The sequence below is a fragment of the Mirounga angustirostris genome, unplaced genomic scaffold, assembly GCF_029215605.1.
Source record: "Mirounga angustirostris isolate CCGP_5_RB_7025 unplaced genomic scaffold, mMirAng1.0.hap1 SCAF_6, whole genome shotgun sequence".
In the NCBI taxonomy this organism is placed as follows: domain Eukaryota; kingdom Metazoa; phylum Chordata; class Mammalia; order Carnivora; family Phocidae; genus Mirounga; species Mirounga angustirostris.
The window spans coordinates 25,319,820-25,344,608 of NW_026991714.1; the positions used below are offsets into that span (position 1 = coordinate 25,319,820).

Here is a 24,789-nt window from a genome sequence, read left to right on the forward strand (position 1 = left end):
AAGATTTTATTTATTTATTTGACAGAGAGAGACATAGTGAGAGCAGGAACACAAGCAGGGGGAGTGGGAGGGGGAGAAGCAGGCTTCCCTCAGAGCAGGGAGCCCGACGTGGGGCTCGATCCCAGGACCCTGGGATCATGACCTGAGCCGAAGGCAGACGCCTAACGACTGAGCCACCCAGGCGCCCCTAAGATTTTATTTTTAATCATCTCCACACCCAACGTGGGGCTCAAACTCACAGCCCTGAGATCAAGAGTCACACGCTCCACCGACCAAGCCAGCCAGATGCCCCTGCAAAAGTGTTCTGTTTAAGAAATTTTGGTTGGAAAACATCCACAACCAATCAAAAAAGCCATAATTTTAAAGGCCTTATTTATTTTTATTTTTTAAAAGATTTTTATTTATTTATTTGATAGAGAGAGACACAGTGAGAGAGGGAACACAAGCAGGGGGAGTGGGAGAGGGAGAAGCAGGAGAGGGAGAAGCAGGCTTCCCGCAGAGCAGGGAGCCCAACGCGGGGCTCGATCCCAGGACCCTGGGATCATGACCTGAGCCGAAGGCAGACGCTTAACGACTGAGCCACCCAGGCGCCCCTAAAGGCCTTATTTTTGTATATCATGTGTCAAGTCAAATTCAGCATAACAACTAGAAATGTTTCAAGAAATGTTTGTTGAATAAATGGAACAATTAAAAAAACAAAAAAACCCCACCCATCTCTCCCCTGCCTCCCTCCTTTCTAGGCTCCACCAAGCTAAGATCTATAAATTTCCCTACAAGCAGAGCATAAGGCTGTGCCAGAAGGCCAGAGCTGGGAGGGGGTTGGGGAAGCTAAGCTCTGGGGCTCTCTCATGAGGTCTCATTCCCTGGGCTGCCCAGGATCGTGAAGGCTCAGAAGCACCAGAAAGAGGTTCCTGCAAAACACATTGCACCACCAAGATGACCCGGAGGGGAGTCACCATACACAGGCATCCGGTGTCTCCCTCATGGGAGGGTTCAGCTCCTCGGCTCCGGGGACAACCCACCCATCCGCACAAAAACTGAACAAAAAGGGGGGTGGAGCACAGGGGTGAACCAATAGTCTGCTAAGAGAAAAGGAACAAACAGGAATCAGGGGGAGGTCTGCCAGGCAAGCCAGAGGGAGAGAGATCCCTTTTCCTCTAGAGTCTGTTCTTGTCTTTACATGTATGAAATGTCCCCAGACCTATCAAGGACACAGAACTCCCTGCCCTGGGGGTGGGGAGCAGGAAGCCTGAGGCGTCGTGAGGTGGTAGGAGAGGTGATGCGAGCCCTGGATTTGGGTCTGAGTTCCATACTTGCTCTGGGATCTCGGTCAAGTCCACACAGGCCCTGAGGCTCAGTGTCCCCAAGTGCAATGAGAGGCATGTGTGAAGAGCAGGGGGGCCTGGGAAGCCCTGGCTGAAGGAGACTGCATCACAGGAAGACTCGCCAAGGCTGGGCTCCGTGAGGGATGGCCAAGCCTTTCGGTGGCACAGCACTGGGCGTGGAGCCCGAGACCTGCCCTAAATCCTCCCCCTGCCGCTCGCTAGCTTCTTCACCAGTCCAGGAGAAGGCGGCAGGACCCACACAGCAGCAGCCTGGGAGAAGAGGCCTTCAGGAATGAGACCGGGGGCATCAGGAGGCGGGAGGAGAGGGTGAATGAGCCCAGCGCTGGAGGCTCTCTGTAGCTAAGCCTCAGTTTTCCTGGCAGCAAAATGGTACATATGATCATGAACTCCCCGGGCTGCAGTGAAGATCAAACGGGAACATGCCTGACACGTAGGTTTTACTGAACGAGATGACCAGCGCTGAGGCTCCCTCGCCCCGTGGGCATGTCCTGACACACACGCACACTCACCACAGTCGCTCCACACGGTACCTGGGAGACGGGGCCTGGGACAGAAAGAGCCAGAAAAGCAGCTGCCATCTGAAGCCAAGTGGAGAGGGGCAAGCAGATGCGGAAGGGCTGCAGTGGGGCACTCAAGCACTGGGCTTGGAAAGGACCGCGAGCCCCAGAGCAACCTCCTTCTGCAAAGAGAAGGTGCTGCTGGGTGAATGCCACCGCATGTACTTGCTGGTAAAGTCCTGGCCGGCCTGATAGCCCTCTGGCTGGCCGAGACGCAGCCCCACGTCGGCCAAGGCAGGGCAGTCCCTGTTCCTCCCGCGCACGGGCCCGGGCAGCTGGGCTGGGGCAGGTGTCTCTGGCGGCACACCCTCCACTTTCCCAGCTAGCCTGAGTCCGGGGTGACAGATGGGTTGGCGCCGTCCTGGGAGGGGCCACTGGACGGGAGCCCGGCTCCTGCACGGGACCAGCAGGGTCCTAGCCTCTCCACTGCTGTGCTCCCCTCAGTTTAGACTCTCCTCAGAATTCTCAAACCAGGCCCCTTCTTTCTCTAACACTCTATCACATTTTTCTGGTCTCTTCTTCTGCCCTTGTTATGGTTCTTCAGCCCCCTCCCCTTTTATCTTCCTACTTAATCTTCTTTCTCTTAGAGGAAAAAAAAAAAAGCACAAACCACATATTCTGAAGAATGGGAAACCTGAGAAGCCATCGGCTTTAGGAGCTAAAGACAGCTAAATTTAGGAGCTCAGAATAGAAGGTGAGGCCTTTAAACTCTCAGGCTCCAGGTGCACTGTGAAAATCTCCCCGTTAGGATCCCTCCGTGGGAGGGGGCTGCTTCTCTACCACCCACCTCTTAGAAATGTGGCTCGGCGAGGGGTCAGCATGCCGAGTCCCTCCCCTAACACTCACTTGTCGACCCTACCAGAAGGTGCATTTTCTTAGAAACTCACGTTACGGTAAAGAGCCCTGCTTTTCCCCTGGGGAAAGGCGGGAGGGGAGGAAGGTTCACAGTCTTCAGGATGAAGTACCGCAACCAAGGTGGGCATGTTTTCTAGGAGCGGGTGGAGAGGCTTGGCCCCCAGGCAGCAAAGGCCAGAGCAGAGAAGGCTGGGGGGCGACGAGCATGCACACACCAGGCCCCCTTTCGGCTGCTTCCAGGGAGGGAGAAGGCCACCTCTGCCACCTGCTGCACCTTTGTCCGGCCGATGCTGAGGACCCTCCTGCAGGAAGCTCTCCATAGGCACAGTCGTGAAGCAGGTGCTGGGCAGTGGCGAGAACCACTGACCCTGGTCACTTGTAGGAAAATCAAAATTGGTGTCAGGTGGGTAGAAAAAGCCACTCCATCTCCTGGGCGGTGGGGACACTGGGGACAGGTCCAGGAGAAAGTGACCCAGAGAAGACATAGCATCTCCTTTTTGGACAGTTTTTAGGAAAGCAGAGCACTCCTCCCCCACTCTGTTTGCCAAGAAGAATTCAGAATGATTCCTTTCTAAAAGCACAGGACTGAAATGCAGAACTCTTGGGGCATCCTGCTGACTCCAGGGGCTGACTCCAGGGCTCCTCACTTCCCATGAGCTGCCCTGATTAAATGAGAAATGGATGTGACAGCCCTCTGCAAGGTGTGACATGTTGCTCTGCTGTGTGCTGAAGCCAGCCGGGCTCAGAGGGATGTGAGTGGTGAGTCCTAGGCGCCTGCCACCGTGCCCCTGTGCCCCTGAGAAGTTGGGACCCAGGCACGGGGCCCAGATCATATGTGGGCCTGAAGCTGCCTGCTCCGGCAGTGAAGAAACCTTATATAATGAAGTTAAGATTACAGAGCACTTCTCTTTCCAGCCACCCGAAGGAGGTCATGGTATCACTTCGGATCTGACTGAGCTATTGCTGAGCATGCTCAATTATTCACTAGCCCTGGGTACTGGCCCAGCTCTGGGGTCCCAGGAGTGGGCTATCTGGAGAGATGGAAAAGGATGCTGTGAGAACTCCCCAAATCCAGACTGGGGTGAAGGTCCAAGAGGACAAAAGAAGCAGAAGCATGAGAGTCAGCCTCTGGAGAATGTGGGGGGTGGGGGGCAAGAACAGTCAGACATCCCAGCGCCTGGCAGAGAGAGAGAGAGAGAGAGGGGAAGGTTGGACAAGGCTACTGTTTCCAGAAACGTCACTCATTGCCTCCAGCCCCCACACTGTAGGGCAGAGGAGCCCTTGGTTCCTGAAGCCTAGCAGGAAGGCAGTCGGGTGTGTGTATTCACCCCTGCTTCTGTTTCAGAGCCCTCTGCCCTGCGGGGTATAAACAGAGAAAGCCCAGACTGCCCATGAGAAGAAAGAAGAGGCAGAAGAGGGGATCAGGTTAACGATACTATATTTCCATTGCCTCATCTGGCACCAGAGGGGACCAGGGTCATGTTTCCCATCTCAGGGATGTGGTGGATCCAGGGAGGAATGTGTACGGTGCTGGGGAGACCTGTTGCCAGCTCCCATGACCCATGCCCACATCACCAGTGCTGGCTCCTCACCGTCTGGAAATGGATGACAGAGAGCTCCCATTGTGCTGACTGTTACTGGCTCTGGCGTGGGGCTCACACCCTAGAGCACGCCTTCCACTGGGGTGCACCTGAGGGGGCTGAGGATCCCAAGGGAAGAGGCTGGGGACCCGTGTCTGGGCTGGAGACCACTCAGTCCCCAGGGGCTGCAGAGAGCCACAAGGTCTCCCACAAGTTTTTCACCTGAGCTAAGTAAGACACAAGAGGGTTGAAAATGCAAGACAATGGGTCTTATTAGGTAACTTGGACATGATCTAACTTCACCACCCACCCCCGGAATTCTGTACGTCCAGAAGCCAGGGCTAATCTGGAGAACAGTGGGAACTTTCCATCTAGAAAGAAAGTCATGGGTGTCACTGGGGAAAAGATGAACAAAGGCTAATTCTAGAAGCCAGGTGCCTCCTGGGACAACTAACTGAGCCCACGATCGTATTCGAAAAGAGAAGGCTGCAGCTCGTGATCTCTGGGGTCAGAGCTTTAGGTAAGGGGCAGAGTCCTCACCTTTTAGCCCCTCTCCTGCTTGGACAGGACCCCTACAAGGCAAGGGGCTTCACCCGAACATGAGGAACTCAGACTAAAAGCAGAACCCCTTGATTTGCCAGGTACCATAGGATAGACTGCTGTGCGAGGCCCGAAGGACCCTGGCAAACAGAGTCTTTGAATCACTGAGACAGGAAACAAAGGTTCATGGCAAATCACAGAGCCATCCCGCCTTGACCTGGCGAGGAGCTGAAAGCATGGGCACAGCCTCAGGAGTCTCTCCAGAGGCCACTGGGCTGGCTGCCTCTGGTTCTCCCTCCACCTGAGGAGTCTTTCCATGCAGAGAAGAAGAGAGGGAAGAGGGCACGGGATGGGTGGCAGTGGGGAACAGAGAAGGTGGCTGTCCCTCCAGCAATTGGGTGTGAGCTCTGGCTGGCACAGACCCGAATGTGTACAGGAAAGACTGAGTGGGCAGAGTGCCACATGGCTCTGAAGGTGGATGTATTTGTAAGGACAGGCCAGTTGACCCTAGAGCAGGGGCCCTTTGGCCTCCCATGTTATCTGGCCTACAAGCTCCGACATATGAGGAGAACCCACAGAAGAACGGTCTGGCCTCCCCCAGCTGCTGAGGGGCCATGGTTTGAAAACCTCTCTCAGCAGAGCAGCCCCACCCGCCTCTGCCCCAGCAGTCTCTCAGACGTAAATAAACCAGGACTCCTTTGCACCTGCCAACATCAGTCTTCTTGGCAAGTACCTAGGGCTAAGGGTGGCCCCTCACTTGCCATCCCTAGGTGTAAACAGGGGTGCTTATTTATGCCAGGGCAGAGAAGAACTCTTGTTGTTGAATAAGTCTGGTGGAAGAGTCTGCTCTGTGTCCAGAGTCTGCTCTGGTTTGGGTGATGAGCTGAACATCACTGGTTTCCCCACCTGGAGCCTGGAGATAAGACCTCCCCAAGGCCACAGAAAGTATCCAGTCATGACATGATTCCTCCAGCCTCTGCACCTCACTGTGTGCACCTGGCCCTCTCCCACCCTGCCTGTCCTGGTTCAGCAGGGGCAGCAGGCCGGCCTGTCAGCAAAAGTCCTGCCACACGGAGCACCTCCACACTGGTCTCCTAAGGGCTATCCAGACACCCTCTGTGAGCTCCAGGCTCCCACCGCATACCCCTCCTTGTCCTCAGAGCGCACCCACCATACCACACAGAAGGGGAAGGTCAGGCGCCAGCCTGGCAGAGCTGGTCATAAACCCAGCGTTCCTGCACGATCCCTCTCCCGAGACCCTCCAGCTGGGTGTCCCTTGCAGAAGCCCAGAAGAGGTGTGGGACGTGGGGCAACAGCTGGGGCAAAGTTTTGACTAAAGCCAAGAGGGAAGCAATGACCAAGCCAGATGTGGAAGAAATGAGGAAAGGGGGATATAAGCCTCTGACCCCGGCAGGGGCTAATCCGCTCCCTGAAAGGCTGGGAGCAGGAAATGAAGGTGGGACAGGAAAAGTTACTAGGTTTCTCTGAGAGTACACATTTTCTAGGAACTGCTGCTCAGCAAAAAGAGACAAAGAGACAGGGAGGGAGGGAAGGAGAGAGAGAATGAACTCATCTGCCAGGGAACCAGGCAGCCCAACTCCATGGCCCCTGCACCCAGTGGTTCCTGCTGCAGCCCCGGGGCCCAGGATTCCCAGAGGTTAAGGCCACGCTACACACAGATGGAGAACCCAGATGTCACCAGTATTCTCGATGCACCTGCCAGTGTCCCAGTGCCCCAACAAATGGTGACAATTTTTTTTCCGCTTTCTAGCTATCGGGCAGAGGGAGAAGCTACATTGCTCAGTGCTCTGCAAATGGTAGAAAGCAAGATGGGGGGCAGAGATGGGCATCTGTTTTTGCTTTTAAGGGGAAATCATTTAAGGCACAATGTCAAAAACAGCTCATGGATCTGGAGGGAACAGTGACAGTCCAATGATGTCACCAAGGCTGAGCTGCTTCCCAGGACTGTGAGCCCCTGTTCTGTCCTCCTGCTGCACCCCTGCTGTCCTTGGGGCGCCAGGCCCCCTGTTCTCTTTGGGTGGGGGCTAGGCGAGCCTCTCCATGACAGTTGAGGAGCTAGAGCTCCTTCCAGGCTGTTCCAGTAACTCAACCCCCGCCAGGGCCGCTCTGGTCCGAAAGCCAGCTGGTGAGTTCCAAACAATGGCAAGGGGTGTGGGTAGTGGGGGAGGCTTATGAATTAAAAATAGATGCTCGTAATCACCAGGGAGCTTGCAGAGAGCATGTGGGGAGCTGTGTTTACTAGAGAGAAGAATACCTTCTATTCATGCCCAGAGACCGGGGAGGAACCACCAGAGCATCTCACATTGATCAATGGTCTCTGGATCTGGGGGAGTCAGCTGACACGGCAGGTTTTTCTGGAGGCTAGAAGACCCCTTTCCTCCTCAGGAGCCCCCCAGGGCCTCGCCTATCCCTGGTGGGACAGTTACAGGGCAGGAAAGCTGTGTAACTGAGCAGGGGGGATGGCAACCAAGCCGCAGTGTCACCCTCTTGAGCCTAGGCAGACCCGTGCCCTGTGGACACTGCATAAAAGGGTCTCTAGCGCTTGTAGTGACTTCACGTCTGTTTGGCCCGGTGAACACCCTAGAATGTGGGATCTGCTCTCCTCTCTGCCAGGAAGCGGCCGGGTGTCCTCAGGAAGCAGTGTCCTGATTCCTCTAGGCCTTGTCTCTTCAGCTGCAAAACGGAGATAGGGCCCACTCTGGCAGCTTCATGGGGATGTTATTAACCAGGCAATAATACGGCAGAGTTTGGGAAAGCTGAAAGTTCTAAATACAGATAGAAGACAATCACAGGAACTACCCTTTCCCCTGTGACCACCCTGAACCCAGGGAACCGTCCTTCCCAGCAGGTCGCCCAAGAGTGTGCAGCCCCGGTCTTCCCCCAGCAGCAAGAGGAGAACCCCAGCCGTGTCGGAGGCAGTGTGAAGATCAAGCACCAGCCACAGGCAAAAGCCTGGGGAGAAGCTCCCCAGCGGATGCGCCTGCCCCCAAGCCCCAAGCCCCCTGCACGCCCAGTCAGCAAACATCAACAAGCCTTCACCAGCTTCGAACCACCGCCCACCGCCCACCCACTCCGTCTGCTCAGGCAGCCGGAGAATACAAGGTTCACATTCCCCCTCCTCAGAAAGCAGCTGTGGTCCCAGGGACCCTCGCTTGACAGGATCGTTCTAATTTGATTTTTAAAGCGTTTTCACTGACTCAGCACGGAGAGGTGGGCCGGGCTACGGTTGCACGCAGAGTGCTTGCTCACTACAAGCTGATAACTCGGTTCATTCTGCTGGGCCCCTCCAGGTCCCCGCTCCACAAGGCCTTTCAGCTGACAGAGGCAAATGTCACTCTTGGAACACACCCTCCACAGCTGAAACGACGCTTGCAAATGGTCCAGTGCCATCGTTTTAAATCTGTCTCTACACTGACAATTCCCAAATGTATGCCTCCAGCCTGGATCTCTCCCCAAGACTCCACACTCACGTATCTGACTGCTTCTTTGGCATTTCCATGTGGATGCTGAATAGTCATCTCAAACATAACCCGTCCAAAACCTCGCTCTGATTTCTGCCCCCCATGGCCCCTGCCAGATATCTGTTCCATTTGCCTGTTTCCCCAACTCAATTATAATGGCAATTTCTTCTTTCCAGCTGCCAGGCCAAAAACCTGTGTGCTATCTTTGCCTGCTTCCTTCCTGTCATGCTCCACATCCATCAGAGGTGGGGGTACCTCGATCTCGGAAGCAAATCCAGGATCCAACCCCTCCTCCCCACCTCTACCACTCCCACCCTGCTGCAAGCCACCACCACCTCATGCCCGGGGGATTTCAATAGCTTCCTAGCTAGACTCCAGGTTCGAACCCTGGCTCACAGCCTGTTCTCCACACAACAGCCACAGCAATCTTCTTCTTTTCTTTTCTTTTTTTTTTTTTTTTAAAGATTATATGTATTTATTTGACAGAGAGAGAGCGCACACACAGGGGGAGCGGCAGAGGGAGAGGGAGAAGCAGACTCCCCGCTGAGCAGGGAGCCCGATGCGGGGCCCGATCCCAGCACCCTGGGATCATGACCTGAGCTGAAGGCAGACACTTAACCAACTGAGCCACCCAGGCGCCCCTACAGCAATCTTCTTAAAAGGTGTCCCATATCTGTACAAAAACCTTCTAATGACTTCCCATCTCACTTGGGGAAAAAGTCAGAAGTCCTTTTCCTTGCTGGCAAGGCCCTCTGTGATCCACAACTCTCCCCCTGAATCTTTAAAAAAACAACAAAACCCAAGGTGCCTCAATCCAGTATCTGCCATCCTTTCTCCCAGATGAGCAACACATGCTGTCCCCAATGCCACCATCTCCTCGATCCACTGAAACAGGTTTCTTGCTGGTTACCAATGACCCCCCACTGCTTGCGACTGCCTGTGTACATTTCCGAACTCCGAGGTGACATGTCACTCCTGTTACATTTCGCTCTGTTGAACTCCTTCCTCCTTTTGCTTCGGCATCACCTCTCTCCAGGACGGCTCCTACATGTCTGGCTGCTCTGTCCCTTATATGTCGGATCTGTCCTTGGCCTCCCGCTCACTCGATGCATGCCATGAGTGCCAGCTCAGTGCTGACTCCCAAAGTGCTAGCCCAAGCCCAGACCTCGCCCTCAGGAACCCGACTACCAGTTGGTGCTCTTTAACTGGATGGCTCCCGAAGGTCCCTGCTCCCACTCCCATGTGTCCTTAACGAGAGGATGCCCCATGCCTCAAGCTGGTGAGCTAGAACCCTGGAATCATCCACTACTCTTTCCGTTCCTTCGTCTTCCTCTCCACTTTCTCACTGGTCTATTGATTCCAACTTCCAAATGCCTTCCGAATTTGTCTCCTTTCCATCCTCCCTGCAGTCAAGTTTCCTTGACTCCACTCCTGCCTCCACTCCACTCCAGTCCTACACGGAGACCCAGAGGGACCGCCTCCCCCCAGCTGGCTGCCCAACACCCATGGATAGTTTCACACTGCCCTTGTGATCCGGGCTCTGCCTCCCTGTCAGCCCCCCGCAGAGCTGGATGCTGCGACCACAGTGAAGCCCAAAGCCCCCTGCACCAGCTAGCTGGTTTCTGTGCATGCTACACTCTCCCCTCCCCTCCCCCCCCCATTCTTCCCTGGCTAAATTATACTCCTTCAAGGTTCAACTCAATGGCTTCCTCCAGAAGGTCTTTGCCAACTCCCCTCCCTTCCCCTGCCCCCCAAACCCCCCATAGCCTCTATCACAACCTTATCACCCTATTCCGCCCATCCACCCACCTTCCTCCCCTCTGCTCAGTAAGCTGCATGAACACAGCACCTTCATCTTGTTCACTGTTACAGCCCATAACAAGTGTTCAGTAAGTACTTGTCATGTGAACAAAGGAATGAAGACAGAAATTCAGGAAGTGCCAAACTAGATGTTCTCCTTACCAAACAACCCTTCACGGATTCCTCTCCTATCTTCTTTGGTTGGTAATAATAACAACAACGATACCGTGCCAGGCTCCATGCCAAGTATTTATACAAATATGAACCCATTCGATCCTAAAACAACTCTACTGTTATTATCCTCATCTTCAGTTGGTGAAACTGAGGTACACAGAGGTTAAGTGACTGGTGCACCAGCACGTGGCGGGGCCAGGGTTGGTGCTAGTCTGGGCTCTTAACCAACTGCACAAAGGGCTTCTGGATAGCATGTTTAAGGTAAACAAGCTGGAATTCACATCAGCCAGAGCAAACTGTAATTTTGAAAAGCCCTGAAACAAACAGAAATGACCCATTTGGGGATCATCTCTTGCTTTGGGTCAGTCCTACCTCTGACTCCTGGAACAGGGCAGAGAGGTCTGAGGGCAGCAGTGACTCAGTACCCGCCAGGCAGGGCCCCCAGCTCAGCCCCCCTCCACCCCCCCCCGGGGGGGGGGGTCCGGAGGCCCCTCCGCCGCCCCCTTGCTTTGTTTCCTCTCCACGGAGAGGAATCCGTGAAGGGTTGTCTGGTAAGGAGAACATCTAGTTTGTTCTGTCTCAGTACCCGCCAGGCAGGGCCCCCAGCTCAGCCCCCCTCGACCCCCCCCCCGGGGGTAGGGTCCGGAGGCCCCTCCGCCGCCGCCGCCGCCGGCTCTGGCCTCTGAGGACCTCCCCGCCCCACCGAGGCCCCCTCGCGCCCGCCTCACCTTGTCGCCGCCGCCCTCGGCCTCCTCGGCCAGGAGGTACACGTTGGCCCCGTCGGCCAGCAGCAGGGCCGTGTCGGTGGTGGAGGAGGAGCGGGGGCGGCACTGGTGCTGGTGCAGGATGGCGGCCAGGCTGCTGTCCTGGGGGGCCTTGCGCAGCAGGTGGGGGCTGCCGCGCTGGGGCTCCAGGGAGCTGCTCTTGGTGCGCCGGCTGCCGCCCCCCCCCGCCGCCGCCACCGGCGCCCCCGCCGCCGTGCAGGCTGGCGCCCCGCTTGATCGACGGCCGGGAGCGGATCTGCTGCAGCACGCGGTTGAAGGCGGTGGGCCGCACGGGCAGGTCGTGCAGGGACATGGCGTACGAGACGCGGTGCATCTCCGGGGAGCGCTCCTTCTCGTCCGGGGAGTCATGGTCGGACATGCCCTGCTGCTGCGGGGAATCCTGAGACGGCTGATGCTCCCTCTCCCGTGACCGGCGCCGGCTATGGAACAGGTGCTTCAGGCCGTGGCCAAACATGGAGCCCTCTGAGAGCTGCTGGATTTTCTTAAGGGAGAGAGATGAAGCTAGTGAGTTGAATGCTCTGGAATGCCCAGTTGGTGAGGACAGAGCTGGGGTGGGGGTGGGGGAGGGGGGGTCTGTTCTTTTTTTTTTTTTTTTTTAAGGTTTTATTTATTTATTTGACACAGAGGGAGACACACCGAAAGAGGGAACACAAGCAGGGGGAGTGGGAGAGGGAGATGCAGGCTTCCCACTGAGCGGGGAGCCCGATGCAGGCTCAATCCCAGGACCCTGGGACCACGACCCCAGCCGAAGGCAGACACCTAACGACTGAGCCACCCAGGTTGCCCCTATGCTGGGGGGGTGTCTGTTCTTGGGAGACGAGTGGAACCACTACAACTGTCTGAATCTGGAAGATCCCTGCAAATGGCCTGTCATGCCAAGGAAGGTGGTAAATTCTGACCCACTCCTCTTTTAGTCCCAAAGAGATGTATCCCCCACGACCCCCCATAGGACATTCCCAACCAATACATGGTTCAGGGTTACTGGGCATGATATCCTGTGGCTAGCCTGGGGCTCGGTGGCACACACCAGTAGCACCTGGCTCCCAGCATTGTATCCCTTTGGATGGATTCCCCACCCCCACCCTACCCTCTGGTCCCTCCCTCCTTCTAAGTTAGGTTCTCCTTCAAGCTGCACTGGCTCTTTCAGACCACCAGGCAGCCATTTCCAGAGATGCCTTATTTGCAACATTCTCTGAGAAAATCGGGGGCATACTGTTGCAGTACACTGCTAAGTGCCTACTGCATATCTATTCCCCTTTCTTACCAACCAAACTGCCTGGCCTTCATGCACCTTGCTGAAAATCCTTCCTTCATCACACTCCCTTGCAGCTAGGAGTAGCCACATGACAGCTTTAGCCAATGAAAAGCAAGGTGAGAGTTTCTAGCAACACTTGCTTTCCTGATAAAGATCCTCGCCCTTCCTACTTCTTTCTGTCTGGAATGTAGACGTAATGTCTGGACCTGCAGCAGCCATCTTGCAAACACAAGATGACTGGCATGATGATGAAGGGCTGCACGCACACACGAGAGCCACAAGACACAGGCTTGGGAATGTGATGGCCCCATGGTGCCACCAACACAGTTGTGAATGCCTATCTTGGGATTCTGGCTGCATGAAATAAATAAACCTATTTTTGTCTACAGAACTCCAGTACGACTTTGTTACTTGTAGCCAATCTGATTCCTTTTTTAAAAAAAAAATTCAATTATTTTCAAGCAATCTCTACACCCAACGTGGGGCTCGAACTCACAACCCTGAGATCAAGAGCCACAGGCTCTGCAGACTAAGTCTCATTTCTGATATAGTTAGCAATAAAATAACCTTTACTGGAACTTCCAGGTTGGTGAACACATCCACATGCCGGGAGGGTGGTGCACCCTCGTTCCATCAGAATAGAAGCTCCTGCCCTCGGGACCCTTCCACACTTCGTCCCAGGTACCTCTCCATCTGGCTAGTTATCTGTATCCTTTATAATACCTTTTATAATAAACTGGTAAACATAAAAAATAAATAATAAACTTTACTTCTGTGGGCATGCCTTGTAGCACAGTCAGTAATGTGACCACTTCTTTAGAATGTGGTTTCTAGATTGAAACAAACCACTTAGGCCACGGAGCCCAGCGCTGCCCTGGCCCCAGCCTTCCCCCGCAGCTCTGCTGCTCCCACAGGCAGGACGGCTCAGGCCAGGGCGAGACAGCGTGCGGTCTAATTCCAGACAGCATCTTTCAGGGGGCTGACTGATTTGGCCAGGCCGAGGCCCAGACAGAGAGCTTCGGAGCCAAAGTGGGGACTGGGATGTGCAGGAGCAGGTGAGAATCCACACTCTGTAACTCCTAAGAGGGAAACTCAGAACCCGGCCGTTTGGGGCTCAGGGAGCCACAGCAGGTCTTTGTGAGGAACAACCCATAATCTCATGAGACAAACTCATTTTTGAAAAACAGTTCAAGAGGCACCTGGGTGGCTCAGCTGACTGAGCATCTGCCTCCGGCTTGGGTCATGATCCCGGGGTCCTGGGATCAAGCCCCACGTCGGGCTCTCTGATCGGCTGGGAGCCTGCTTCTCCCTCTCCCTCTGCCACGCCCCACTACTCGTGCTCTCTCTGCTCTCTTTCAAATAAGTAAATAAAATCTTAAAAAAAAAAAAAAGTTAAAAGAGTTACATGGACTGAATTTTCTTTTTTTTTTCTAGAAACAAGCTCACAGAGCAGAAAACCTTAGACCGGGCACCTGGGTGGCTCCGTGGGTTAAGCGTCTGCCTTTGGCTCAGGTCATGATCTCGGAGTCCTGGGATCGAGTCCCGCATCGGGCTCCCTGCTCAGCAGGAAGCCTGCTTCTCCCTCTCTCCTTCCCGCCCCCCACCCCCACTCATGATCTTTTTCTTTCTCTCTCTCTCAAATAAGTAAACAAAATCTTTAAAAAAAAAAGAAAAAGAAAAAGAAAAAGAAAACCTAGACCGTGCAGAAAGCAAGAAAAAACCCCGCGTTTAGATCTGAAGGAGCTGACCCAGCTCCTTCTGCATCTTTACCCCTCGGGTTGTTTGTGGGGCAGCCGTGCCGACATCTGGGTGTCAGTAACTATACCACCGTGGATTTGTGTAGAAGTTTAGGATTTCCATTTTTGGCCTCATTTGAGTCTCCCCACCACCATCCTCAAAGTAGGCAGGGCCCTTCCTTCACCCATTTTACAGACCAGATATGTCACCTCAGTGCAACTCACCATGGACTCACGGTTTACGGTTTTCAAGGTGTTTTTCCTTCTCACGTTATCTTACCTGATTTTCCCAGACACTGATAAAAGCAACAGTAGAGACACTTCTACATTTCGATGAGGAGATGAAGGCTACCACCATTCCTCCTCAAGAATTTAGTTCCGGAGTAGCCCTGGCGCCATCAGGTTGCGCCACACCAGGCTCCCCCATGGGAGGAACCATCCCCGCAGGGCCAGCCTGAGGCAGGGCCAGGAGGCCCACCTGCATCTGCCCCGGGCAGAGCCAACCTGTGCAGGGCAGACGAACTGGGGAGCGCACTCTGCCATCAACCTGGAAATGACCAGATCCTGTGGCCTCCAGACCAGGGACGGCCAGGACACACGCCTTCCTCCTCAGGCCCAAGCTGATGCCAGTCCTCCCCCCAGGCATCACAGATGCGGCCAGCTGGCTCTGGCATTGGCCCAGCTGCTCCTGCCAAACCATCACATTCCATATTACACATCGTCCTTCTAGTATTCCATTCCAGGTCTCTTTGTCCTCTCCCGACCACTTCTGACTGACCTAGCTTCTCCACCTCCGAGGCCCATCTTCTAGAGCTGCTCGGTTCCCCTCAAAAGACTTCACCAGAGTTCCCCAGAGCTTGGAGCTATTTCTTCCCCGCCCCCCACCCCCCCGCCGGGCCCCGGGAAACGGGCAGAGGTGCGGTGGCCAGCAGCCACCGTCTGTCCTGTTGCCTCGAATCCTAAAATCCTTGGTCAGTTTATTTTAAAACCATACAGCATTTTCCAAAGCGCTTTCCAATTTACACGGTCATTCTAACTTGATGCTAGAGCCTCATCTCAGGAGGGAGAGCGGGATTAGTATCAGCGTCTCCATTTTGCAGATAAAAAAACTGAGGTGCAGTCCAGTGCAGTGGCTCATCCCAGTTACACAGACAAGCCTCCGACCTCCGGTCTAATTTACCTTCACTGGCTCACACACTGGTTCCAAGACTAAAGCAGACGCAGTATTTACAGACATCCCAGAACAGTCTCACGGGCAGGTTTAAAACAAACCCAAAACACCTGGGCCAGGGGGAGATGGGCCCTGCCAACTGTTGTGGGTGATTTGCCCATGCTACATTGTAGGATGCGGGTGAGGGCTTTAACCACTGTGGGCCTTCAGTTCACACTTTCCCCATCTGTTCTGCAGGCGAAGGAAAGCCACGGATGGCGGCTGGATGACCACAGGACCTTTGCCCCAGCAGCACTGGGGAGCCTGCTGAAGTCTGCAGTAGGCAGGAAGGGAAAGAACAAAAAAGAAGTAAAAAAATAATGGGATGGGGGTGTTGCTCCAAGTGAAGGGGTTCCCCTCACAAAGTGCAAGGCCAGAAAGCTGGGGGACACAGGAGCTGTGGTGCTTCTGCAGGTAGGTGTCAGTTGAGGAGTTTTGACATAACATGGTAAGTAATGTTCAAAAAAAAAACAAACACCACCACCAACTCAGCCCGTACACATAACCAGCCACAAGTTTTGGAAATGAGGAAAACCATGGTGACTAGCTTCAGGGGACTTGGCCACCAACGCAGCAGAAAGCACCGCCTGCTCTGACTAACAGGTTCCAGCTACTAAATGTCACTTGCTTTTCCACACTGACTTTTGCTTTTCCCCAGCTGCCAGAAACCATTTTGGTGGCCAAACGAAGCCATGTATTAGAAGAGAGCTGAGATGTTTCAGAGTTAGGGGTGAGACATAAACAGAGCTCTCCCGATGTATCAGAATGTGGGAAAACTGTCCCGGAGCTGGGCGCCTGGGTGGCTCAGTTGGTTAAGCGACTGCCTTCGGCTCAGGTCATGATCCTGGAGTCCCGGGATCGAGTCCCCGCATCGGGCTCCCTGCTCGGCGGGGAGTCTGCTTCTCCCTCTGACCCTCCTCCCTCTCATGCTGTCTCTTATTCGCTCTGTCTCAAATAAATAAATAAAATCTTAAAAAAAAAAAAAAAAAAACTGTCCCGGAGCTGCCCAGGAGCCAGGACTTAGCCAGAAAGGACGGCTTCCTGGGGCAGGTGCCGAAGCCCGGGGAGGGGAAGGCCAGGGCATTTGCTGTCCCCTCCCCCGGGCAGAGAGGACCCCCTGTCCTTGGGGTGCCATCATCCTCTCAGGAAGAAAGGGTGAATTGGATGATTTCTGAAAGATCCTTCCTGAGAAGGCTGTGGTCTCTAAACAGGCAGGCTTCATCCGTTTTCCTCCCTGGGTGTGGGTCCCCCAAAGGGGAACTGTACTCCAAAATCTGCCAACGCAGCTGCATGAGGCCAGAAGTGAAATGCTTTGGGGTACAGCGTCTTTGGCACCATCTGGTTAAAAATAGCCAAAAGCGGCTTCTGATTCCTACAGGTCCCTGTGTTCTTAACTCCCGGAAAAGCTGCGAGGCTCTTAACAAGTCACGCTAACCTATAGCTAATTACCCCAACCTGACAGCTCACCACACGTCCCTTCCTCCCACCTGGGTTCGGAACTCCCTCTGCCCCACCACAGCGTCGGCTGTGAGGGTTCAGTGGGGTGACTGGGTCACCATGAGCCTTAGCAAGCCTAGGTCGCCAACGTTCCTCTATTTATAGGGTCTCTATGGAAACAGGGCCAGCATTAGAGAGCTAATCGCTGTCAAAACCCACAGAGTCCTGCTCTCGGGATACAAAGTGGATTGCGGAAGTCTCCAGTTGTCCTTAAGAAGCTTTGGGTGGGGAGCCTGGGGCTGGAGTGGGAGAGGAACCCTGACCCCAGGTCTGGCACCCACGAGGATGATGATGGAGAGGGGTGAGGAGCTGCCGGTGCTCAGGCCTGTCTGGGGTTTGTTAGAAACACAGTGATGAAAGATTTTTCCAATCATTTTTTTCTTCCCCTGTATCAGAGCGGACACTTAAAAAAACAGATCTCAACCCAGGGGCAAAAAGGACTTCCCCATTCTCAATTTTATTTTAATTCCTCCTTCCTTTATCACTTAGAGAATTCTGCCTGGTGCCAGTGCAAGTCTGGGAGGGTGGCCACATCCCCTGGGTCTCTAGGCAGAACTGACTCAACATATACCAGCACAGAAGATTTAAAAAATTACCTGTGTACCTCCTTTGGTCCTCCCCACCCTTCCCTGCCTGCCCCCTCCGTGAAGCCATCCCCGACCAGGTCTCACGGCCCTGCTCTGAGCTCCAGAGATCTCATTATCTGCACCACTCACCTTGCAACGGATCATGTGCCTTGTGACATGTTTGCTAGTGCTCTCTCAAACTGTTATCCAACTTTTCACCGGCTTATGGACAGAATCCTCAATGAGAATATGAGTGAACGGAGAGCAGGAACTACATCATCTATATCTTCGTGTCCCTAATATTACCCAGCGATTGCTGCCTAATTATTTATTTTCTGACCAGAAACTATCCAAGCCTACAAAACCCTCTTAAAAAGGATTTAATCGGGGCGCCTGGGTGGCTCAGTCGTTAAGCATCTGCCTTCGGCTCAGGTCATGATCCCAGGGTCCTGGGATCGAGCCCCGCATCGGGCTCCCTGCTCAGTGGGAAGCCTGCTTCTCCCTCTCCCACTCCCCCTGCTTGTGTTCCCTCTCTCGCTGTGTCTCTGTCTGTCAAATAAATAAATAAAATCTTTAAAAAAAAAAAAAAGGATTTAATCCTGGGGCGCCTGGGTGGCTCAGTCGTTAAGCATCTGCCTTCAGCTCAGGTCATGATCCCAGGGTCCTGGCATCGAGCCCCGCATCCGGCTCCCTGCTCCGCGGGAAGCCTGCTTCTCCCTCTCCCACTCCCCCTGCTTGTGTTCCCTCTCTCGCTGTGTCTCTCTCTGTCAAATAAATAAATAAAATCTTAAAAAAAAAAAAAAAAGGATTTAATCCTTAGACAACGACCTTTTCCAAAGATATAAAGTGCTCAGTCAGGCAGCTTTCTCTTGTGTCTAACCCACATCCCTCCTGCTACAGTTCAAAGCCTTATCTGAGTCTATGTCATCCCAGTAAGCGCCAAGATGGAGCTGGCTTGGAAGGAGATGAACAGTGACCCAGCAGCCTGAGTGCGTTTACCGACTTCACACACAGCTTGGGTCAGGGCTCATGGGCTCACAAGCCAGCTTTGTTTTCCAGGGTGAACATGACTCAGTTAACTGGGCTGGAATAAGGAAGCCTTTAGCCACTTGATTTGTAAAGTCAAATACTGCTTTTCTCACACAACCACAAAACATACCTGCCATCCTTCAACCGCTTTGTTCTAACTTTTAACATGGAGAGAGGTTTAAGTGTTTGGCTGATAAAGGTGGACACTGTCCAGTCTTGGCCTCCTCCTAAGAACGCACCCTCCTGGTCTGTGAGGATTTCAAAGGGAGAGGCCATTTCTTAGAGGAGAGATGAAAACAGAGAGGTATTTTGAGTTGGCTTCCAAAACTACCACTAAGACGCCACCCGAGCTTTTTTTTCCCCAGCTCCTGACACTCACACTTTTTTTTTATTAACTTATACCCAAAATTCAGGTCTTATCTGATGTTTCAATTCCTTTTTGAGGGAGAGGGAGACAGTGCTGTTCATGGGATTGGCTGCTAGGGATGGTTAGATACACAAAAAGAAGCACATTCTGTAAATACTGAGCCTACAAGACAGTTCCCACTAGAACCATGAGGGCAGCTGCGAATTCATCTAGAACCCGAGATGTGGCAGGGGAACCGACAGCTGCCTTTGCCACGTGCTTTCCCATTGGTCACCAATTCCTCTGGAGCCCACGAACAGGGCCGCTCCGAAAATTACCAAAGGCAAGGGGGTGGGAGTGGAGCAGCCTTGGGCCTCAGGATCCCCTGCCCTCCACACATTAGGCGCAGGTGGGGTAAATACCAGGCAACCTCGACATTCCCGCTGTCCCTCAGCTATCCCTGACTATTTACAGGGCTGGGACAACAACCGTGTTCTAGTCAAGAAGGACCCTGGACCCACAAAGCGCCCGGCACTTGCTATCCCACTGCCCCCATTTAGAAGGCCCCTCTCTTATTTGGCCATTAACATCCTATTCTCTCTAATATCTTGCTCTAGGGGCACCTGGGTGGCTCAGTCTTAATTTCAGCTCAGGTCATGATCTCAGGGTTGTGGGATCGAGCCCCACATCAAGCTCCCTGCTCAGCACAGAGTCTGCTTGTCCCTCTCCCTCTGCTCCTCCATCCACGCATGCTCTCTCTCTCTCTCAAATAAATAAATAAATAAAATCTTTTAAAAAATATCTTGCTCTCAGCCCATCTCTTCTGATCAACTCCATCGAATGTTGCTCAAAGCACCCTTAAACCTATGTGTCCTCTGATGGATGATTTTCTTGCAAGTATTTTGTCCTGTTTGAGCGGGAGCTTACCTGGAAGGCCAACGTACCACCTGTTGCCAAAGAACGAATTTCCCCTTCCCCTGATCCGAGGTCTACAGCAATCCTACTTCCCTGAGGAAATCTATTCTAGCCTCTCGTCAAGCCTGAACATATCACCTCTAAAGCAGAACTAGGAGAAGGCCACAGAGGGTCCACTCTACCACCAGAACCCTCCACTAGAGTCCCAGAGCACACACACTCCTTCATCCCACCCACATTCCCATGAAGTAGCTTGTCTTCTCCTCCACTGAAGAAGTGGAGACACTGAAACCCATCAATTTGATCAAGAGCCATGGTCTTAAACACACACACAGACACACACACACACAAACACAAAACAAATAAGGGGTGCCTGCCTGCCTCAGTCGGTAAAGCACGGGACTCTTAATTTTCGGGTGGTGAGTTCAAGCCCCACGTTGGGTGTAGAGCCTACTTAAAAAAAAAAAGTCAAACAGAAAAACAAGCAGGGCTTTTGGGAATGTCAATGTTCTCTTTCTTGACTTGGGTGGTAGGTAGATGGGGTGTCTGTTTTGCTGTTGTAAACTATACATGTTTTCAGACACTTTTCCATACATGTCCTATTTCACAGCTTAGAACAGTGCCTTTCCCACTAAAGTTGTTCAGTATCTGTTGACTCCTGACCCCTTCCCCAGGGACTCTCTACAGGAGTGCTGAAGGAACATGGGCCATTTGCGAGGGGCTCACGTGCCCGTGCTCGCCAGAAAAGGTGGTCTCCCAGTCTCCATCTGGGACTTCCCCCAGCTATTTGGCTTCTCCTTGCCTTTTCTCATCTTCACTGTGATCAGGCAGGAAGGCCAGGGCATGGTGTGAATGAGAGAACATAAGCTGGAACCCACGTGAGTCTTGAATCAAAAGCAGTTCGAACCAGGACTGTAGTAATGGACCTCAGGGCACCCCCTTTTCTCTTCTGGGAAATATATGAATAGTGCCCAGAAATCCCTGGAGAAATTGTTCACAGAGGCTTTTCTGAGGGGAAAAGAACATCAGGGGAAGGCCTCTGGCCAGCACACCCAGAGTCTTCCTTTCAGGAAGGGCTCGATTCTTCTGGCTGCAGAAGGGGTGGGAGAGGTGCTGAGGCTGGTGATTTCCTCCTTGCCTTGAGGCTTCTAGAACTCAGGGACAGAACCAGCTGACTCTTATGCTTAGCCACTCATCCCAGGCCTCAGCAACAGCTACCACATGCTGTATTGTTAACAGGAATGTGTGCTCCGTGTCCCTCTCTCTAGTTTCCCCTGAGCTCCTCCCTACTCCCATTCTCACTGGAGCTGGGTTTTCTTGCTAGAGTATTCCAGTGTACTTTGGGTCTGCCAACTCTCTCCATTACCAGCTATCCTGGCCTGTCCTCCCAACTAGCAGGGAATGTGGTAGCAGCACATGATGAGGACAAATGAATCAAGACATGAACCGAGGTGGTTAAATAGGACTTCCAAGCCACAGGGGGATGGGCAATGGGACTCTGGACTGTGGGTTCCTGTTGCAGGAGGTATCACATCAAGTGTGTGGAGCAGGGAAGAAGGCCCCCAAGTATCCGCATGAGCCTCCTGTGAGACAATGTCCCTTTTCAGGTGATTTCTCAGTAACAATTATACAATTGCTCCTTTAAGATTGCTGTGTAACTATTTTTCCTTCTTTTCACTGGCCCTCCCACCCCATAATCCCGGATCCCAGACCCAGAAATTTACAGTGCAGAGTAATACACTCCACAACACTGAAGGACCGTGAAGAGAGGCCAAAGGAGCCTCTGAAACCTGTGGCAACCACTAGTTGGGGCATTCTAAAATCCCCCTGCCCCAATTGCCACTGGAGGTAGTTCAGACAAAGCTTCTAATTTTTTTGCCCCTTTCTCAAGAAGATTTCCTCCAATGCACTTAATCTACCACAATGCCTGGAGTTGTCACAAGAAAACAGAAGCGGGACGAAGGGACCCAAAGTCCCTATCTCCCAAGTTTAAAATGAAAACAAAACCAGAGCTGCTGATCTTCCTAGGCCAAACACAGGTGTCGCGGGTGGGGGGGTGGGGGGTGGGTGGGTTACAAAAAAAATGAAACTTGCCCCTTTACGGTACCACCAGCAAATCTAAAACAAGCCTGCTTCTACCCAGTGCTAGAGCCAGGCATGGAATTTTTTTCCAGCATTGGAAAACCATGCCACTATTGGTAAACAACTTTTCCAGCTCTGTAAACCAAGTTTGGACACACTTCAATATTCCTATTCCTTTTTCCCAGAAAAAGGCTCAGAAAAGTTGAGTGATTTGCCTGCAATCACCCAGCAAATCAAATTCCAAAGGCCCCCAAGTTCCTATCTGGTTTCCAAAGTCCCCACCTTGTAAACATGTTTTGACAAAGCAGACAGAGAGAAACAGGAAAAGGCCCTGCTTGTCTCCCCATGCTCCCACTGAGCAGAGAGCAGCTATGTTTTTTCCTCCTTGTTGCCAGCCTGGGTCCACATGGCTGTGCTCTACCGCAGGGATATGTGTTGCGGGGGGGCGGGGGGAGTGGTGAGGCTCCTGTTCTCACATCGAATCTCAATTCTGCTTCAGGGAAGTTCAGCAGTTAATATCAGGTGCGGAGCTGCTGCTGAGTCTGCCCTAACCACAGTGAGGGTGTCGCCAAAAAAAAAAAGGTGAAGAAGAGAGAGAGATGATATAGGAGGGTGGAGATGAACGAGCTTCTTAAGGCAGCATTATCTACAGAGACAAAGACACCACAGCCCCCACACCAGCAACAGCCCACCTTCGCTCGTGTAGGCAACGGAGGGGAATGAATAGAGCTGGCAGTCTCCACTGCTGCCCTGAGCTGGAGAGTGGGGGAGTTCCCAAGGCAGCTTCTCATCAACTCAGGGCAAGGGTCCCATCTGGCCATGCAATCGGGGTTTGCTGGCCAGACTCATCTTGGATGGGCCCGGAATGAGGCTCAAGTGTGCAGCAGAAGGCTCCCCTCCTTCCCACATCCACATTAAGGGCACCCATGGCCGTTCATCATCTCACTGAAAATAGGAACCGCACCTCTTGACCACACAGGGTGGGCTCAGAGGTGACAGCTGGGCCAGGCACCAAGGACTCCTTGGGCCTGACTAAAAGCACAAGCCTCCGGCGCAGGGCCTCTCCAGTGGAGCTCAGCTTTAGACATAAGGCTTGCCCCCAACCTCTGAAAAGGGCAGCCGCAGCCCCAGAGGTCACACTCACGTAAATAACCACAGTTTTTCTGAAGTACACACAAGGAGCCAGCTGTGTCCCTACCTACCCCTCCCCAAGGCACACAGACAGGTAACACACACAGGTAAGAGCACACTCACCTGCGCTCTGACTTCCTGACTCTGAGCTGCTCAGGCCAAACGAGGAATGTCATTGGCTTATTCTGGTAAGCTCCTTAGTGGTTGCTGCCATAGGATACAGGCTTTATTTAACACAATGGAGTCCTTTGGCTCCCCTAGCCCAGACCTTGCACCCTCTCTGGAGAATATCTCCCTGGAGGCATCAATCTCCAAGGCATCTAAGTTCCTTCCTCGGGCTGACATCTTGCTCAGCCCCGTGGTGAGCCGGCTTGCAAATCCTGAGCCTGCAGTCCCCGGGGCAGCTCCAGCAAAGGTGCATTACGTTTTAATTAATATAGAGACCTATTCAACATAGCTCGATAATTGTCTCGGCAACCGCAGGCCGGAAAATAAAGGACTCCCAGCTGCATGTGACCGGCTCTTTCGGATTCTGGTTCTAACTGCCGGCTCAGCATGTGTGCCCCAAACCAGCCCAAGCACCGCTTGGCCACCTGTCAGTTCTCCACCCTGGGGGTTGGTTCAGCAGGCAGGCAGGGATCTCCAAGCACTAGCTTAACCTCTGGCTCCACCTAACGGCAAGAACTCCACACTCCCCTTTCACAGATGGACAAACTGAGCTTCACCCAGGAAGATCCCACAAGGAGGAAATTAAGTCAGCAAAGGAAATGAATGGTCCTCTGCTTGGCCTCCCACTCGGCAATTTTCTTCCCCTGCCATCTTACAGGAGGGAAAGTGATGTCAACTTTTTAGTTAGCATCTTGGATTTCTCCAGCCCTTTGTCTGCGAACAGCACTTCACACACATTATTCAAACAATCTCCTGTGGGTGAGTCACTAGAACGGTCTGCTGAATAATGAGGAACACAGAGGCCTGAAATGGAGCTGAAAGACGGAGGCACAAACGGTACCTGACGTCCAGCCCAGGGTTCTGGCCGAACATCCTCTCTGACCTTTGCCTGGCTTCCCCATCACTTTCATCCCGTGAAAGCACTTTTCTGCGTGGGGCGAGGAAAGCTAAGTCGCCGGCTGGGCTTGCCAGGGGATGGTCTGCGCTCACCTTTAAATCAGGAGGCTTGCTTCGGGGCCCCGGGTTGGGCGCCGCGGCAGCGCCCGCATCTGAAGTTGGCGCGCCTGCCGAGTTAGCACCCGTGGCCTCCCCAGGCCGGAGGTCCGCGCCCGCCAGGTGGCCAGCGGCATCTTCCAGCCCAGCTCCATCCTCCTCGCCCTGCTGTTGCTGCAGCTCGTCCGATTTGCACCTCTTCATGGTGTATGTGGGTCGGCAAGGGGAATCTGTCCTTCCAGCGCGCCGTCTCGGGGGAGACCGCACCCCCTCTTACACTCAGAAAACGAGGCCCGGGGTCTAAATTAGTAAGGAGGAGGGGGGAGTCGGAGGGTCACAATTTCTTGAATTAAAAAATAAATCTTTTTAAAGGAGGGTGAGGGAGGGGCGAGGACACGGAGCGTCGGTTACAGCCTGGAATAGTTCATTCCGACCTGGGGAGCGGAGGCAGGTCACAGTCGAGGCTGGGCGGCAGGAGTCCTTGGGCAGTCACTGGAGCGGGAGGAGGAAGACAGCCCCCGGCCCCCCAAACTTTCTGCTCCAGGGCGCGGGCAGGGCGGAGGGGAGCTGGGCGGCACGGCGCATCCCTCCCGGCGGGCCGGGCTGCTGGGCGAGGCAGGGCACCGGGCAGCCGGCCGGGCAGGTCTTCGGCGGCCGCCCTCGGCGCGGGCTGCGGCCCGCCCCCCCGGCCCTGCCGCCGGCCCCCGCCCCGCATGGGCCGGCCGCGGAGCCCGCAGCGCGC

The 24,789-nt window shown here is 53.7% G+C and overlaps 1 protein-coding gene across 1 annotated transcript in view; it reads right to left on the minus strand.

Annotated features, from left to right (window-relative positions):
* Nucleotides 1-24,497, minus strand: part of TMCC2 (transmembrane and coiled-coil domain family 2) — a 39,627-nt gene extending 15,130 nt beyond the window's left edge. Inside the window, 3 exon segments of the mRNA XM_045876956.3 lie at nt 11,063-11,287; nt 11,289-11,600; nt 24,045-24,497. Of these exon segments, the coding sequence (XP_045732912.2) occupies nt 11,063-11,287; nt 11,289-11,600; nt 24,045-24,251 (744 nt within the window). The 5' untranslated portion in view covers nt 24,252-24,497.
* Nucleotides 24,498-24,789: the final 292 nt, after the last annotated feature.